Source organism: Rhinolophus hipposideros (genome assembly GCF_964194185.1).
Source record: "Rhinolophus hipposideros genome assembly, chromosome: 12".
Lineage (NCBI taxonomy): Eukaryota > Metazoa > Chordata > Mammalia > Chiroptera > Rhinolophidae > Rhinolophus > Rhinolophus hipposideros.
In genome coordinates this window covers 58,528,183-58,546,671 of record NC_138058.1, presented here as the reverse complement: position 1 = coordinate 58,546,671, position 18,489 = coordinate 58,528,183, and the positions used below count along the sequence as shown (strand labels likewise).

Genomic DNA, 18,489 nt, shown 5'->3' with positions numbered 1-18,489 from the left:
CCATACCTGCTTGCAGCTCCTGCTCCTGAGTTTTGGTGGTTTTTATGGTGGGTGTAGGCTGTGCAGGGGAGGGCTGAATCAATGGGATCAATGGGGTTGGATAAATGGGGTTGGTTCCTTTTGGGAACCAGTCCCAACAGGATGGTTTGCTGCCCTTCAGGGACATCACAAGTTAAACAACCTCAGTCACTGTCCTGGGAACCCAACCTTGTTCTGTGGGGAAATAAGTCCAGACTTAAAAACTTTGGGAAGTTGTAACTTTTGGAATACATCTCGTTCTAAGTTGAGAACGTCTTGTATTTTATTTGGCCAGAAAAAGGCAGCTGCCATAACTCAGAGGCTATGGTGGGAAGCTTGACAGGCACAGGCTGGGGGAGAGGGAATTTATCATTTCTTGTGGGTCAGAAAGACAACCACCGAAGGGGTGATAATAATTCCCTCCCACACACAGGGGTTCATTTTTTCAGGCCTTTTCCCCTCCGTTCTCCCCCTTACTGCCCAGACTCTAGAGGCAGAAGTGACCCAACCCTATGGGAATTTAAATGTCATTGTGTCCTAGACTCAATGGGGTCCTGGAAGCCAGAAGGGACGCCACAGCCACCTGTGGACACTTGGTATAGGAAAATGCCTCTACTAGCCCCAGAATACCTGTCCCTTATGCAAATAGGTTTATACCCCTGAGAGCAATTTTGTGAAGAGGACCTGAAGCCACCAGTCACAGGAAGGGGCTAAATCAGCCTCTAATCAGTCAGGAGATCGGTCAGGGGAGACCCCGGAGCTGAGTCACAAGGGGTAGTAGGAACTCGGGGGGCAGAAAGGGCGCCAGCATGGCCAAGTCTACAGGAAAGAAAGCACGGCCATCAGGGGCATCGTGGTGGTTGGAGAAGGTTGAGACTGGTGACAGATGGGACTGGGGAAGTGGCAGGGCCCTCCCTGCACTTCTTCAGTTTGAGTTACCAGGGAGCAGGTGGGGTGGGGATTGTTCTTGGTGTCTAGTAGGGGTGAGGGGATGATTTCTTACAAAAGACACTGTTCACCAGCAACAAGTGTTGGGCTGCCCATCCCATCCAGTGCCATCAAAGCCCCTCTGTCCCCACTCTGCCAGCACCCCAGGGCTCTCCTATGCTAGGCATCTCTCCTCCTTTTGAGGAAAACCCAGGGCCTGAGGAGAACACCTTTCTTTCTTCACAGAAGGCCCACTCTGCCGGGGAGTATATTCGGCACATCCAGCAGGCCCTGGACATCTTCTACAAGGAGGTAGGAAAGAGCAGAGGCATGTGCCTGGGTCCCATTTCCTGCCAGCAACCTGCCTGCCTGTTCTCTGTTCTCTCCCTGGGGCTGCTCCCAGGGTTCCTTCAAGCCAGGTGTGTTCTGTGAGATGCACGCTGAGCAGACCCCAGGATGGGAGGAGGCAGAGGCCAAGCTCCTCTGAGGGGGGAATTCTAACTGGATCAGACTGTACCATTTGGCAGCAAAGAGCAGGCCTCTGAAGCCAGGTGGCCTTGTTTGCAGCCAGGCGCTCTGGCTTACTAGCAATGTGACTTCGAGCAAGTGACATCTGTTTCCTAATCTAGCATGTGGGGCCAATAAAGAAGGTGCAGCGAGATAATACAAGTCACGTCCCCTTGCAGGGCCTTAGTTTCTTCACCGGTAAAATTTGGGAGAGGGAAGTTGAGACGTAGATGGGCCCCTAGGCAACTCCCAGCAGTACCTAGTGCCCCTGCCCACAACTCCCTGCAGACTAATGAAGTCCATCCCTCTGCTCTCCACAGCTTCCGAGGGCTTTCATCAACGTGGTGGAGGTCATGGAGCTGACAGGCCTGCACCAGGGCCACGGTGGGAAATGTGGCATGCCACTGGCAGCTCAGTAAGGACACAGTCACGGTCCCAGGGGGCGGGCCCCTGGGGAGAGCAGGGCTCACAGATGCCAAAGACGAGACCGTTCAAGACAGACTGTTCTGGCCAGAGGGCAACATCAGCAATTAGCCAGGGGCTTGGAAAACCATTTGGAATTGCCTCTACGTTATCGAAAGCCTACTGTATCCAAGTCATTTCATTTCTCTGGACCCCAGTTTGCTTTTCTGTAACGTGAGACAGAAAGACCAAATGATCTTAAGGCCCCCTGACATTGTCTACCTTTCCAAACTCCAACTCCAGTGAGCGGTCCCATGTTTGAGAGGCAGCACAGGGTAATGAACTTTCCAGACAGCTAGATCTGGCCTCAAATCCTGGTTCTGCCCTTTTAGGAGCTGTGGAACCTTCCACAAACCACCTAACTCTCTCTGGGCCTTCTATTCCTCACCTATAAAATCTTCTTGCAAAGTAGATGTGAGGTCTAGAGGAAATGCATGTAAAGTGCCTGGCCCAGTGGGACAGCCTCCCAGGAAATAGTGGCTTTTATAATGTCCTTGAAAGCCAGGCTTGGAGCTAACGTAATAATGTGCAAGACGAGAATTTCTGTTGGGGTGCGGAATTGATTTAAAGCTCAGCTGCAACCCTGGCAGGAAGTTGCCATCCTCTGAGGCCAGAGGATTGCCCAGAGTTTTGCTTTGGGGGAGGAGATTTTATAGGGCATTGAGGGGTCCTATCTGGAGTCACATGGATTTGCTGGGAAGGTAACCAGCTGGTTCCCATCCTTGCTCAGAACCTGGCCCCCATGTGGAGCGGCCAATGGCTGGGGGGTATGACAGGCTGCCCCAGAGTCTTCTGGTCTTCCATTCCACCTTGTCACGGTATCTCAAGCTGGTGGGCTCTCCCCAGCTCCCCCAAACTGCAGCCCCCTCCACACCTGGTCATTCCTTAGAGAAACGCCAGGAGCGACAGCCTTGGGACGGAGTCGTGGGGCAGCACAGGGAGTGAGCAGCCTGTCCACAGGACACCTGGGCATGTGTCCTTCCACCTTTTCTCTCAACAAGCACGCCCTGGACCTCATGACCCTGACTGCTGGTTCTGAGACCTGGGTCCCTGAGTCAGCAAGTCTGTGTTGTGGGGGCACCTGTGTGTTACCACCTTCCCATGTGAGGCAGTACCGTGTCCAGGACCCTGTGGGTAGCAGCCTCCCCAGGGGTGCAGAGCCAGGCTGCGCCCCAGGGAGCTTCTCCACAGGACTCCTTGTCTTACAGGAGCAACTGCACTTGCTTTAAACGCTCCCAGGAGAACTTCCTGGAGATGCAAGAACTGAAGAAAGTGAACTGGAACTTTCAGGTAACTCTGCCCCCTTCCTCGTCCTGGCCCAGCTGAGAGAACCCTTTACTCCAGAGCAAGAACTCAAGGTCAAGTACTCAGCAGGGTTTTCCTGAGAGCAAGGCCACTCCCTAAAGGCAGATCATGGACCCTGAAAGATTTATCCAGGCGAGTTGAACCCAGGGCTGGGGAGGGGAGTGGGTGGTTTCAGAAGGGAAGCTGGGAGAACTCATCGCCCCAGGTCAACAGCACTCAGCTCCCAGGTGGCTCCGTCCCCCACCCAGAGGAGGGAGGGGTAACTGCACTGACTGTTGGTCTCTCTCCCTCCTTAAGAACTTAAGGCTTGGCCCTCCCCCCCTTACTGTCCTCTCCCTTGACCTGCCCACCCTGAGCCTTTCTGCAGCGTATCCATCTCACAAACACGGCGTGTCTTCTCTCCACTTCACCTAACCAAACCTCACCCTACACTTCACTGACCCTAGAGCACTACGTGATTTTCAAGGATTTTTGTTTGTTTGTTTTTATCTTGTCTCATTTTCCCAGATAGATACTAAGCTCCTTGAGGATAAGCACATCTTGTCTATCCCTTTTGGAGTCCACATTTTGGCACTTAATAAATCCAAAGACTTTGAACACTCGGCCCTCAAGTTCACAGGCATTTGGGGAGCTAATGTTGAAATGCTCCCCATCTGAGCTAGATTTGAACTGGAGCCAGTGTTCTCATTTACCTCTCCGTGCCATGAGAACAAGGGAAGCCTTTGGCCCATGCAGTCTGGTCAGCAGCTCAGACCCAGCCTTACAGAGACATCAGAGTGGACCTAGGTGGTGGTCCTGCATGGGTGCAGACGCAATGGATACGTGCGTGCACACCTGAGCAACCCCTTTAAGTCACCTTTGTCTAGAGCAGGTTGGCCCCCATCACCACTAACCCCAGGCAGCAGGACTAGAACCTGTCTGTCCAGCCTTGCCAGGATGGTTGAATCTCTCTCCCCATTCCCAGAGTGGTGTCTCCAAGTTCTCCTACTCGCACCAGTACCTGCAGCGTGAGGATTTCACGGTGGTCGTGCAGCCTTTCTTCCGAAACACTCTCGTCCCCCTGAACGAGGTAAGCTGCATTTCTGGGAGGCACATGTGTAGAGGTTGTATCTTAGGTGATGTATTTCCTTCTCTACGTGGGCTCCAAAAGGACTCCAAAAGGATTCCCAATGGGTCGTTTTTTCTGCTTTTCCTCTTCCCCTCCACCTTTTTTGGAGTATGATTAGAACCTCAATGGACTTGGAAAGAAAAGGAGAAAATCAACATTGACCAAGCTCCCCAGGCATAGCACTGCTATTTGCTGAATTGAGCTAAAATGGAAAGCTTCCTAAAAATATGATTACTCTTTTTCAACTATTTGGGCAGGGATGCTGAAGGAAAATGGATGAATTGTGGGTAGCTATAATTCATGTTTATTTAAAAGATAAAAATTCAAATTGTGGAATTTCTTCATCAATATCTGAGCTAGTTGGCAGCAGAGCTGCAAGGAGGAGAGAAGAAATGCCCGGAGAACCTGCTGGGTGGGGAGCCAGGTGGCAGCAAGCTTGTCCCAGGAAGATAATCCCCTTGTCTTTGGTCACAGAGAGGGGGCGCTGACCTCACCTTCTTCTCCGAGGACTGTTTGCACTTCTCAGAACGCGGTCAAGCGGAGCTGGCCATAGCACTCTGGAACAATATGGTGAGTGCCTGAGGGCCTAGTGAGTTTTGATCACAGTGGGCAACCCCAGGAGGGTGACTATTTCCCACAACAAAAACCTACTGGCTGACATCGCTCCTTTCTCCCCAAAGCTCAGCGGGGCAGCGCACCTTATTTGTTCTGACAGATCTGATTCTTTCAGTAATGCCCCAGTACTGTGCAGGGTAACTTGGTAATCAGATAGACTGGATGAAAATAACAGCTTCCACCCCTTCCCGTGTGACCTTGGGCAAATGATCTCTCTCCGGCCATCTGTAAAAACAATGAAAATGACACAGATCTCAGAAATTTGAGATGTGTGAACAGCACCCAGCACCATAATTAACATTCAACAAATGTCCGCCCCATTGCTCCAGTCTCAAAACATTCCCAACTATTATTTCTTTGAACAGCAAAAAGAAAAGAGCCACCCAGATTGTTTTCCCAGGCTGCCACCTATTCTCATCCTTTCTGAAGGTGGTAAAGGGGACTTTATACCATGTACATACAGCCCAGGGACCCCTGGCCTTGCCCCTGGCCGCTCACTATGGGACCGTCAGCTACATTTGCATAGAGCTCGACTGTATCCTTCTGCACAGAGCAAATGAAATGCTTTTCCAAGCCGCTGGCTTCTTTGATCTAGGCTCACTGGGTAACCCAATCCCCAATCTGCATGCTCCCTGATTTCACCCAGGGTGACTAAAGTCTATACTCCTGCTCCTTTCACTGCCGTTGCAGGTCCGCTCTGTCTCTGCCAACCACCACTGTGCAAATATTCCCACACCTGTCAACTCATCCAATAGGTCACAATATTGACTTTCTCCTTAGCTACACCACCTCCTCCCTCTCTAGCAACCTGTTCTTCTCAGAACAGCTTGTAAGCAGGTTTTAGCCTGAAGCCTACTTAATTGCAGACTCAGCCTTCCTCTACTTTTGTTTTTCTGGTGTTTTCCTCCTGTCGACATCACATTCCGCCTGCTCCTAAATCTTCCATCACACCCTGTCAGCCCAGGACTCTGAATTTCAGTTCCCTCCCACCCATCCTCCACAGTAATTTTTAAAATCCAAGTGGGCACCATATAACTGATTTCTTTTGTAGGTTTTTGTTTTAAAGTCCAGTTGATCCTTCAGTGGCTGAGTCATGTGACTTCATTCCTTTTAAAATCCTTCCCCAAAGAATGGGCATCTATGCACAGTCCCATTTATTCCCCCAATATCTCAAATATAAAGCTCTTGTATCCTGCCAACTTTTGACATCATCTTCTTACTGGAATTTCACCCGTAAATGAAAATAAAAAATAAAACAAATAGGCCATTTGAAGTAGAAAGGATCTTAGACGTCATCTAGCCAGAATGCTCTGTAACTAAAAAACAGACAGGAAGCAATTTGCCCAGGATCACACAGCCAGTTAGTGGCAGTGCAGGGATTAGAACCCAGGTCTAATTGCCTAGTGTCCTGGACAAGGCACCACCTGGCCTTTCTGCTCCCAACAAGATACACACATGCGTAACCGCTGAATTCATGTCTCATAATTAGAGTCCAATGACACAGTGTCTGCAGGCTTTGGCTGACACTCCCAAGGCACCCTACTGTGGCAACAAGTACACTTTCAACTTTTCATCTCCTGCCTCTCCTCTCTTAACAGTTCACACTTCCTCCAGAGACTTTTGCAAAGCCAGAAACACCAACAGTACCAGGAACTGCTTTTTCTTTTCCTTCTATGGTCTTTTTATAAACAGTTGTTCCTTGGTTTCTGATGCCTGTTCTCCACTGCTGGCTGCTCCCTCCTGTGGAAATCCCACTCTCATCTAATATTTGCATTTCCCCAGGTGCTGGGTGACAACCTAGCTTCCTGATTAGTGTCCCTGTCTCCAGATTTAAAGCCCTTAGAACAGCCAATCTCCGCTCTTGCTGTAGAATAGAACCATCTGGAGACTTTACAAACAATTCATGCCTACAACTACTGTGGTAAACTCTTTGGCACATCTACTGAAGCTGAAAATGTATTTCCTGTGGCCCCAAAATTCCACTCCTGGGTATATCCCCATCAGGAAGGAACACACGGGTTCACAAAAAGAAGCATGAAAGAATTTTCAGAGCAGCACTCTTCATTATCCCAAACATCCACCAACAGGAGAATGGATAAACAAACTGGAACGTTTATACAATGGAATACTTTCAACAATGAGAACAAACAAGCCAACAAATGTAGCAATATACATCAATTTCAAAAATAAGCAAATTAATATATGGTTCTTTTGGGGTGCGAACTGTACTGGAAGTGGGTGGCATGGGGGCTCCCAGTGCTGGTAATATTTTGTTCCTTGATCCAGATGCTGGCTACATGGGGATGTTCACTTCGTCACAATTTATCATCTGCTCACTTATGATTTGTACGTGTTACTATATATGTGTTAGCTTCAAGAAAAACTTTACTTAAAAAAGAAAAATAAAATCCACCAGTGCCTGGGCCTCATCCCTAGAAATTCTGACTTAATCAGGAGTGGCACCTGGGTTCAGTATATTTTAAAAGCTCCCCAGGTGACATTATTGTACAAAGTTTGCAAACCACTGCCTGAGTTTATTCACCACAGGGCAACTACACTAGTGGGCAGAAATGAAAATCTGAGCAAGTCCCAGCCTGCTTTCAAATGTCCAAGGCCTGCTTCTCTCAGAGGAAAAAAGGCCAGGCCCTGGAGCTCACTAGGCCTTCTGGGACTTGGCCCCAGTTAACCTGTCCTGCAGCTGCCCCACAGCCCTCTGATTTGCACTGGGCAATCTAATAAGGAATGACGTTTCCTGTGCCTCCCTTGCTGTCTCTGCCTCTGTGTGTCTGCTCTCGCTAATCCCCTTATCTTGGACTGCCCTGCCAACCTGCCTCTCCTGGCTAACTCTGACTCATCTCAACACTTGACTCCAGTGTCAGTTCCTACAGGAAGCCTCTGAATTCCCAGAGCGGTCTAGAGGCCCACTCAACCCCACCGCACCCTGTCCCAGTCCTGTCATTTGGCACTTTGTTGGTGTCTGGCTTAGGGAAGGTGGGTTCTAGGAAAAACAACCCATATCCTGTGGCCAGCCCCAGGCCTTCTCAAGCCTGGAGCTTCTCCACTCCGGGCTCCGTGATTCTAGTTCATTTATCCACTCACTCGACAACTATTTACTGCGTACCACTATGCGGTAAGTACTGTCCCAGGTGCTAAGGGAATGCGGCAGTGAAAAATGTCCCTGTTTTAATAGATGTTACAGTCTAGTGTGCAAGAGCAGATAAAAAAACAAACTAACAAGGTGATTTCTGACCACATCAGGGCTTGAAAAACTATAAAGCAGGGTGATGTGATAGAGTAATGGTGGGGGAGAAGGAGGCCGCCCCGAAGAAGGGACATGTGAACTGAGAGAGACTGCCAGGCATGCAGAGTTCTGGGCCAGAGTGTTCCAGGCAGAGGAAATAGGACCTGTGTGGGCCTGGAGTCAGGAATTAGCTAGAAGTTTCTGAGGAACCTAAAGGCTAGTGTGACTGGAGGGAAGCAGGTAAGGTCAGAGGTGAGCAGGGGCTAGTCTTTGGATGGCTTTCGACAGGAGAGCTGTGTGACCTGGTTTACCCTCTGGCTGCTGTGTAGCGATGGACTGGAAGGAAGCAAGAGTGGAATTGGAAAGACCGTTAGGAGGCTGCTGGAGTCTGGGTGAAAGATGAATGTGGCTGGGACCAGGGTGATGGCATAGAGGAAAGAAGTGGTCAGACTTGGGATATGTTTTAGACTGACTGATGGGTGAGATCAAAGAAGAATAAAGGATGACTCCTCAGTAGGGGGTTGAGGAAATTGGGTGGATGGTTGAGGTGGCAGAGAGAAATAGCCTCGGGCAGGAAAATCAAAGTTCCATTTTGGATGTGGTAAAGTGTGAGCTGACTTCCAGACATCCACCTGGAGTTTTCAGGTAAGCTGTTAAATATATGCGTCTGGAGCTCAGAGAGTTAATCAGGGATGGAGATTTCGGGGGGAAAAAATGTGGGGGTTTCTAGCATTCAGGTGGTATGCAAAGCCACCGGATTAACTGAGAATTCCTAGAGAAAGAATAGGTGGAAAAGAGTGTAGGACCAACTACCAGCCCTAGGACATGCCTTCCAACTTTTGACACCAGCAACAGAGGAGAAAGAAGGGGAGCAAGAAGAACGCAATATCCAGGGAGCCAAGAGAAGTATTGTGAAAGGGAAGCATCAATTTTGACAAATACTGCTGGAATGTCAAGCAAGACAATGATGAAAAAGGGACCATTGGATCTGGCAATATGGAGGCCACTGGTGACCTTGATCAGAGCTTCCGTCACGTGAGGGAAACTGAAGACTGATTGAGATGGGTGTTAGAGCAAAGGAGAGTTTGGGAAGTACAGCCAGTGACTACAAACAACTCTTCTAAGAGTTATAAGGAGTAATGACGAAGGTGCTTAGAGGGGCTGTGATCAAGGGGGGGATGGTGAACGGATGGGAGATAGCATAGGTTGTGTTCTGATGGCAAGGAGCCAGTAGTAAGGGAGAAACTCATGCAATCATCACACCCATATAATCATTACCTTCCTCTGCCCCAATTTCACTGGGAATCAGCCAATCTGACCTATAGCATCCTTCTCTCACTAGGTGGTTCTGTTACAATAGTGCTAAGTAGAAATAATACTTATAATAATAATAATAACACTGTCTTACATATACAAGCCTCCCCCTGCTCACACATACTTTCATTTCTTCTTCTCACTTGAGGCTCACAACAACCCAATGTGGAGATGTCAAGACAGGGGTTAGTGCCCAGCCCCTAACCTTGGGGACAATTTAGGAGCCTGCCTAGCACCACACAGGTCATTGTCAGCAGAGCTAGGACCCAGCGGATGTGCGCACTGGTGCTCTGTCCAGTTACATGGTGTCTCCTCCACGGCCAGAGCAGCCCTTCCTCCTATAATTGTGTTACTAAGGAACATACGCATATATCAAAGGCTAAGACAACAAAAGGAAGACCATGGATTAGGTGCGGTCATTAGCTGGCACAGCGTCCTTTCACTTACCTCATAGGTCACCTGGGGGTCAGGAGCTGATGAGGTCAGGAACAGGCAGAGTTGCAGATGAGAAAGGGGTAGAGGCCAGATGCTCGGGACAGAATCCGAATAGGTGAGAGAGCCCTGCGCCCATCCTTGGTGCTGGCCACGTGTCCGGGGAGAGGCTACTGGCTAACGATGCTGGGAGGAGGGGGTACCGAGCTGCCAGACCCTCAGAACGTCTTCTGTACAGCAGAACGTCTCTGAACCACAATTGCTCCCAGGAATGTTTCGAGTAAACCTTTTCATCTGTGGGAATAACATACAAAGGCGCTGTAGTGAGAAAACTCCGATTCCTTAAGCTTGATAAGCCAAGTGTAGGAACGGTGTCATGGTAACCAATGTTTTCAAAGTTTTCCTGAACTTGACTAGCCCCCTGCACTTCAAGAAGTTGGTAAATATAATATCACCATTTTATAAAATTGAAAATGTCTGTGATTACAGCCACCCCAGGGAAGCAGGAAATGGAGGTTCTGGGCCCTGCCTTTCCATTCACTGTAGCCTCTCGACTGGTCAGTCTCTCCCGGGCTTCAGTGTCCTCCTTAGTAAATTCAGAACACAGACTCGGCAGCCCCCCTGCTCAGACAGACTCTGACCTGTCACGCTGTGAGTGCAAATCAGGTCCAGCTCTGGCCTTGGGGCTGTTGGTGTCTGCCGTGGGTCTTGCTCCTTTGCTGGTTTCAACCTTGCAAAGAGAGGAAATCTGGTGTGAGAGAGTCCTCCTAACAGGGCGGACGCCCCCAGCCTTGCAGGTAGTCAAGGTTTCCTTTTTCTCTCCTCAGCTGGAACCAGTGGGCCATAAGACGACCTCCAACAACTTCACCTACAGCCGAACCAAACTCAAGTGTCCCTCTCCTGTGAGTTGAGGTCCTGCCTGTCCAGTGTGGAACAGATGCTTGGGGGTTGGGCAGGGGTCAGAGGTGTGACATAGCACCTGGAGGTGCAAAAATCCCCTGGGAAGCTTTGTCGTCATGCACTTCATTCACTGCTACCATTCTCCAATCTCACCTCTCCTCACTGCCCCTGATGCTTCTCAGCTCTTCTGAGAAGCCATGAGTGAGGGGAAAGAGAAAGCAAGCCTTACTAAAGTGGAAAGAGGCACTCACAGGAGGCAGACAGCACTGGCCAGAACCATGAGTCACCCTCCACCCCTGAGGGGTCTACGTCATCCTGTGTCATAAACACGGCTGAGGAGCTCTCTCATGCCAGACATGCTACTAGAAACGGGGGCGGGGGGTTGGGAGGCAGAGAAATAAGACACCGTGTCTGTTCTGTCAGCCTGCAGTCTTTTGCCTCCCTTTTCACCACTGCCATTTTCCAGGCCCTTATTGGCCTTCCCTTACTTGGACCCCTGAAAAATGCCTAACTTGCTCCCCAGCTCTCCTCTCGCCCTTCTCCATCCATCCCCTAATCACTGCCTACCTGGCACAGAGCAGCCCACCTGGAAGTAACTCCAATCTTGTCAAGACTACTTGAAACACTTCTTTGGTCCCTGCTGCCCACTGAAAAGGGTTCAGATGGGAGGCAGCTTTCTCCATCGCCTTAGACACTCTCTGCTCCTGGAAAATGGAGCAGATTCTCCGATGAGCCCCACGATTGCCCATGTCTGTGCTTTTACTCCTGCCATCTGCTCCTCCTGGAGGCTCATCCCATCTCTGTCTATGAAATATGTTCACATCCTTCGAGATGTTGCCCTCTCTGGGCTACTCTGCCACCTTATCTCACCCTACCAATCCTGCCCCAGACACACACCTGCCTTGGTCTCTCTTTTCTGTTTGCACCTCTCATAAGACACTGGCTCTTTTGGGATGTGATTATTTCTCAACATGTCTTATCCCCTGACTGGATAACAGCAGATGTCACATCTTAACCCTCAGTTAGTCTTCCAGCTCCCAGCACAGGGCTCCACACAGCAGGCACTCAGCATTCACTGACAGGGAGGAAAGGACCCAGGAGGCAAGCCCAAACGCCTCCTCTCCCAGCCCTTCTCATTTTGAATTCTCCAATCTACTACAGAACCAGCTGTCCTTCCACACTGAACTCTGGTCCTGGCACCCCCGGAAGGGAGGATGAGGACGGTTGTCCAGGGGTGGCCTAGAGGAAACAGGCGGGAGCTCTGCCAGCTCCCCAGGATACTCTCTCTTCCACTGATCACCTATCAGTTCCTAATCTTTCAAACTCGGGTTGATAGGAAAGGAGATGCCGGTGAGACACCACAGGCGGCTTTAGCTGGGTACTGACCACTGTGGATACCTGTCTTCCTTCAGGAGATCTGGGCACAGTGCAGTGAAGGAGCTTTACAAACGATGAGCTGGGAAAATGTACAGTTATTGTAGCATCTCTGGGATGGGACTATGCGCGCCTCCGGTGGGCAGATGGATGGTTTTCCGAGGCCCCTAACCCCTGGCCCTCTCCTGCCCCACAGGAGAGCCCTTACCTCTACACCCCGAGGAACAGTCGCCTACTCCAAGACCAGGCCGAAGCAGCACCTGACGCGCTCTTCTGGGCCGTGCCCGTGGCAGCAGGAGGCGGCGGCCTTGTAGTTGGAATCAGCGCAGTGATGGCATGGAAAGCCTTGAAAGGTCGTCGGCAGACAGAAAATGCTCCAATAAGCTTGAACACTATCCGCTTCTAGACCTGCCAGCCGTGTGCAGGAGCTCATCCTACACCCCCCAGCCACCCTCCTCACCAGCCCTCTACCTCAGCCACCCCTTACCACCACCCCTTATCACCGGGTCAGCACCCGGTGACCTAGGAAGCCAAAGGGACAATCATGGCTTCTTGGGGCCTGGGGCCTACGCTCCTGGAATTGCCAAATTTAAATAAAGGCCAAAGCCATTTTGTTCTTGGGTTAACCCACTTACAGCTCTCGCCTTCCATCTGTTGTGCGGCACCGGTGTGTGAGCCTTTCATGTCCCGTCTCAGCCAGAGCTACCCAAGTGATGGCCGACGTAGCCCAGACCAGCCCCTGTCAGGCTCCAGCCCAGCACTGCGGGAACACATCCTCAGTCACCAAATCCACCGTTTCAAAGGTGAGAAAAACATTGTTCACCAGGTGGTGGCTGGAGTTTTGGAGCTGGTTGGCCACCATCCAATACAATCCAACCCATACCTGTTATGCCCCTGTTTTGTACCCAGGACAATGTAGAGCCTTGTGGTAACTCTATGCATGTCACAGCCTGGCTTGTCTTTCAAAAGACAAGAAGCTTGGTGACTGCGTATAATTCAGCCCTGGGGCATTGGTGGGTAAATGTGTCGGATTGCTTTCAAGAGTAGGAGTTCCTCAGGAAAATTTCCTGGGAAAGAACAATTTTGAAATGCCATTTTAAAAAAAATTAAAAGGATTGGAACATAAACACTTCACATATCCTCAACCTGATTTTCTCAAGTACTAAATTTAGCAAACATTTCCTCTTTCTCCATTGCCAGGTTGCTGAGAGAGTCTGATAATATATGCTGCACTCCTTTAGCTCCTACTAGGGCCAAGGCCCCAAGTCTTACAAAGATTCTCTTTTACTCTGCACAAAAACCCAGGGAGGGAGTGATGAAAGTTTTGTAAATAGAAGTGGTGGTTGTACAACATTGGGAATGCACTACATGTTAAAATGGCTAATTGTATGTCGTGTGAATTTTACCTCAATAAAAATCAAACAAAAAAGAATCTGTTATCATCTGCATTCTAAGTACCTCTCTGATCCCACAGCTTGGGATGATAAACGATGTGAATTAGAACACCATTTAAATGTGTGGCCTTTGGAGCAAACCCCATCATCAGCCTGAGCCCCAGTTTCTCAGATACTTCATCTATAAAACTCAGAGTACCCATTTTGCCTGCCTCTCACAGCACTGCTAGAAAACAAGAAATGTATGTAAAAATGCCCTGTAGCTCCAAAATACTGCAAACACGAAAGTGGGTTGCTTTCTCCTCTGCGGAGAGGTGAGACAGGGTCCAGACTGTCACAGAAGTGGAGAGGTCCAGAGAGGGGTGTAGGAACTGGGCAGTAACGTGCAGAGAAAGACGTCCTGCCTTCCTCTTCCTAGGTTCATCATCTTATTTCTCTTTGTAAAACAGAATAGAGTCCCCAGAGGACTTAGGTCCCATCCCAATGTTCTTCTAGCTTCAAATTTGTTTCTGTACAACGGGGACAACATACCTGTCTCACTTCCTATGGACCAAAAAAAACGTAGTGACTAAATAACAGACATTGAAAAAACCGCCACATGCCAGCTGTGTTCCCGGCTTACCACTGTGTAACAACAAAGAGAACTCATTAAATCCAAGAGTTCACTCGCCGCCCCTGTTTTCCCTCAAGCTTCTATTCCTCCAATAACTCCCACTTCAAAGAATTATGGAATTCATAACCATGAATCCCCTTACTTGGGTCGGGGTTGGAGTTTACGCTCCCTGAGTAATCCAGGAGTCCCAGGTCTGAAAAATTAACAAAAAAAGTGACCCCAGGATGGTAACCAAGGAACATTTGGCAGAAACAAAGTGAAATCCTCTGGCCGGCCCGGTGGCTCAGGTGGTTAGAGCTCCATGCTCCTAACTCCGAAGGCTGTCGGTTCGATTCCCACATGGGCCAGTGGGCTCTCAACCACAGGTTGCCAGGTCAATTCCTCAAGTCGCGCAAGGGATGGTGGGCTGCGCCCCCTGCAACTAGAAAACGGCAACTGGACCTGGAGCTGAGCTGCGCCCTCCACAACTAAGACTGAAAGGACAACAACTTGACTTGGAAAAAAGTCCTGGAAGTACACACTGTTCCCCAATAAAGTCCTGTTCCCCTTCCCCAATTTAAGAAAAAAAAAGAGAAATCCTCTCTGGAGGGACATAAGCACAAGCCAGACCCCAAATTCCCACCAAATTAATGCTAAAAATCCAAAAATTTAAAATACATGAGAGTACCTACTTGACTCAGTAGTAGTATATATACATTGGCTACATGCTGTGTCCAGTACCTACATGAAAATGTTCTGTCTAGTTAGAACGATACCCACAGCCACACCATAAATGAAAGCTACACCCCGTGGTCCTCTCCATAGAGGCTTTTGAGTTCAAAAGAGATTCATGTGGATTGAATTTGGTTAAAAGCCTTCCTACAAATGTCACCCCAATAAATTAAAAAGAAAAAAAACTTGAGCTCTGAAAGTTGAAGAGATGATCTGGTTAGAAGCCAAAAAGAATGGGTTTTTGGAGACTAGGAAAACTTCATCTAAGCAGAGAAACGAACATGAGCGTGGTGTGTATAGGGGACAAGAAAATGAGAAAAACTGAGGATGGATGAGCCAGATATAGCTGGATTAGAGGGACACTATGGAAAGAGCAAGGTGTTGAGAGAGATTATATTGTTATAATGGTTGTAATATCAGGTTGCATTTTATTTGTGACTATAAATATTATTGTGAAAAGATTAGTCAAGGAAAAATAATACCAATAAAAGCTAGCAGAGTGCTTACACTGTGACATGCATGATGTTCCACAATAATTAAAATTTCTACTTCCTTATTATCATCCCTTTTTTACAGAGGAGAGAAACCAAGACTCAGAGAAGAGGTAACTGGCCCACAGTTATATACTTTCATTACATAACGAGGGACATTCATCAAAATAGTGTCCAGGGTAAGGGAATGACCCCAAAACATAAAACAGATGATTCCATCAGTGAATTGGGCCAAATTACAAATGACTGTGATATAAAATAAAAATCTAGAAAAGGAAGATATTGTCTTCACAAGTCTGTGATAGTACCACGAGTTCCTCTGCTTTCAATTGGTCTGAAGAACTCAGCTATCTCCAGTTAATAAGCTATGATTTAAAAAAAAAAAATTAACTAAAGGGACTAAGACGTATTTTACCGGAGTATATGTGGAGTTATAGCAGCAGGCAAACCTTTTTATTTAGAAAAAAAAAATGAAGAAACAATCACTGTGAAAACCAGTAGATAACAAACGGCAGGATTAGACCCACATTTTACCTAAGTCTTATAACGGTATTGAAGACAGACTATAAGTATGTTTAGAAAGATTAAAGACAAAAGGAATGTAAAACGTAAGACAAGAATAAAGCATTATTTTAAAAAATAAAGGCAGATTTGTGAAAGAACTAACAACCAAATAGAACTTCTGGAAATCAAATATATTGGTATTAAAGAAAATTAAACTTCAGTAGATGTGTTCACGTAACAGATTAAACACGTAGTGAACGAACATTTCCTGTGTATTTGCTGTATCCGAGGCATTGTTTGGAGTAGTAAGTCTGTATTACACATCAATTCTCACAGCAGTCCGGTGAAGTACATATACTACTATTACCCCAATCTTACAGAGAAACTAAAGCAGAGTCTAGTTCTTACAAAAAGACTGAAAAGACATAAACAAGATAAAAACAATAGTTTAAAAGACAGATGTTCAATAATTAACTCCCTTCCTCTATCAGTATGAATTCCAATAGATTATTTAAGGGGTTTTGTAAAACAACCGTAGTAACGAAAATATATTTGGCATCTTACAGTTTACAAAGCACTTTAATATATTCTAAGTTGATCTTCACTGCAAACTTGGAAGTGTTAAGAAACATCCCAAACTTAGAAAGAAAGCAGGAGAGTGACCACTTGTCCTGTCCTGTCAATGTCATTGTTTCATGAGCTCATCTAAGAGATATTTAGTTATCTAGAACACCTTGTCTGATTTTGCTGTTTACTATTCGACGAGAGCCCAGACACTATGAAGTTATGTTGACTAGCAGATTTCTGACTGGTGAAAAAAGATAACCTCAAGGTTACCATTTTATCACCCTATGGGACATTGATCAGTTTTATACCTATAAGCAAAATCATTTCAGCATTCCTTTGACCAACTAACAATGTAAATCTCCATTCCTCAAATTCTCCTTTGAACCAGGCTTCAGCATCTTAATCATTCCCTCATTAATTACTGAGTTAAAAAGTCTTTGACATGCGTTCACCCTATAATGTATGAGAATCATGCTTTTAACTTTTTAAAAATTAAGAATGATATTTTTAAACTAAGGAGGAAACCAATTGTGGGGACAAAGCCCCAAAAAGCAGTTTCCAGGCTCTCGGCCTCACATAGAAAGGTGCTGGCTCGGGTAGTAAATGGCCATCTACTGTGATCAGATGGCCATCAGCTGTGGCTAGTTGGCCGTCAGCTGTAACCCGTGAGCCATTGGCCACTAATATAGTGCTGTGGCTACGCTAGCAGAAAAGGAATGGGGGCTAGCAAGAGCGGATTGCAGAGAGGCGGATGCCGCCTGTGAGAATATATTGGTTTGACTCCCCTACTTATGGCTCCATGGGTGTTCCTGTTTGGCCTTACCGTGTCCTGCGTTCTTATGGGGGGAGCGGGACCAGAGACCCTGCTGGCCACCACGCACAACAAATGGCACAGCGAGCAGCGTCCCCTGCACAACACATGGCGTAGTCGGCAGGATATGGTGCCAGCCAAAGCTTTCTGAAGGGCAGTGGAGCATTTTGTGCGTATGAAAGCTCAGTCTGAGGAGGACCAGGAGGAGCAGCTGCCGGAGAGCTCGATCCCCGTGGAGGGGTGGAAAGATGTGGATGGTTCCCCAACCAGCAGAGGCCGGAGAAAGCAAAGGACATTGCAGCCATGTGGGCTGGGAACTGCTTTTGAGGAAGCCCGGATGCAGGACTTTTAGTCCCAGGAGGAAACGCTTGCTGAGTCCTCCTTGGGAGATGAGGGTGAGGTCAAGGTCATCCCTCACCCCCAGGACAGCCCTGGTGAATGACTATGGACTATGAGGAATTGCCTTCTATCCCTGATTTAATGGACGCTTGACTGTTTGGGAACATACCACCATGTAGTGGGACTGGCGGATGTTTGCTTTTGTGTCTTGACTGGCCGCCATCGAGAATATGTAAGTACCTTGACTGTGAGCCGCTGTTGTTCCAGCATAGTACCCCGAGAGGCCCAGAGAGAGAGTGGCAGTGCCCTGAGAGGCCTGGCTGTGTCCAGGAAGTCTGGCTGTGCCCAGAGAGAGTGGCAGTGCCCTGAGAGCCCTGGCTGAGTCCAGGAAGTCTGGCTGTGCCCAGAGAGAGTGGCAGTGCCCTGAGAGGCCCTGGCTGTGTCCAGGAAGTCTGGCTGTGCCCAGAGAGAGTGGCAGTGCCCTGAGAGCCCTGGCTGAGTCCAGGAAGTCTGGCTGTGCCCAGAGAGAGTGGCAGTGCCCTGAGAGCCCTGGCTGAGTCCAGGAAGTCTGGCTGTGTCCAGAGAGAGTGGCAGTGCCCTGAGAAACTCTGGCTGTGCCCGGGGAGACAGGTGGTACCCTAAGAAGCCCAGGAAGTCTGGCTGTGCCCAGAAGTACTGGTGGTGCCCTGAGAAACCTTGGCTGTGCCCGGAGGGATTGATGGTACCCTAAGAAGCCCAGGAAGTCTGACTGTGCCCAGAAGTACTGGGGTGGTGCCCTGAGAAACCCTGGCTGTGCCCGGGGAGACTGGTGGTACCTTAAGAAGCCCAGGAAGTCTGGCTGTGCCCAGAGGTACTG

The 18,489-nt window shown here is 48.5% G+C and overlaps 1 protein-coding gene across 1 annotated transcript in view; it reads left to right on the top strand.

Moving 5' to 3' along the window:
• Positions 1-12,832, top strand: part of PLB1 (phospholipase B1) — a gene marked incomplete at its 5' end in the record, with an annotated part of 118,382 nt that extends 105,550 nt beyond the window's left edge. Inside the window, 7 exons of the mRNA XM_081068441.1 lie at positions 1,192-1,257; positions 1,773-1,867; positions 3,123-3,204; positions 4,184-4,288; positions 4,802-4,897; positions 10,757-10,831; positions 12,400-12,832. Coding sequence (XP_080924567.1) covers positions 1,192-1,257; positions 1,773-1,867; positions 3,123-3,204; positions 4,184-4,288; positions 4,802-4,897; positions 10,757-10,831; positions 12,400-12,609 — 729 coding nt within the window. The 3' untranslated portion in view covers positions 12,610-12,832. The remainder of the gene's footprint in view (positions 1-1,191; positions 1,258-1,772; positions 1,868-3,122; positions 3,205-4,183; positions 4,289-4,801; positions 4,898-10,756; positions 10,832-12,399) is intronic.
• Positions 12,833-18,489: the final 5,657 nt, after the last annotated feature.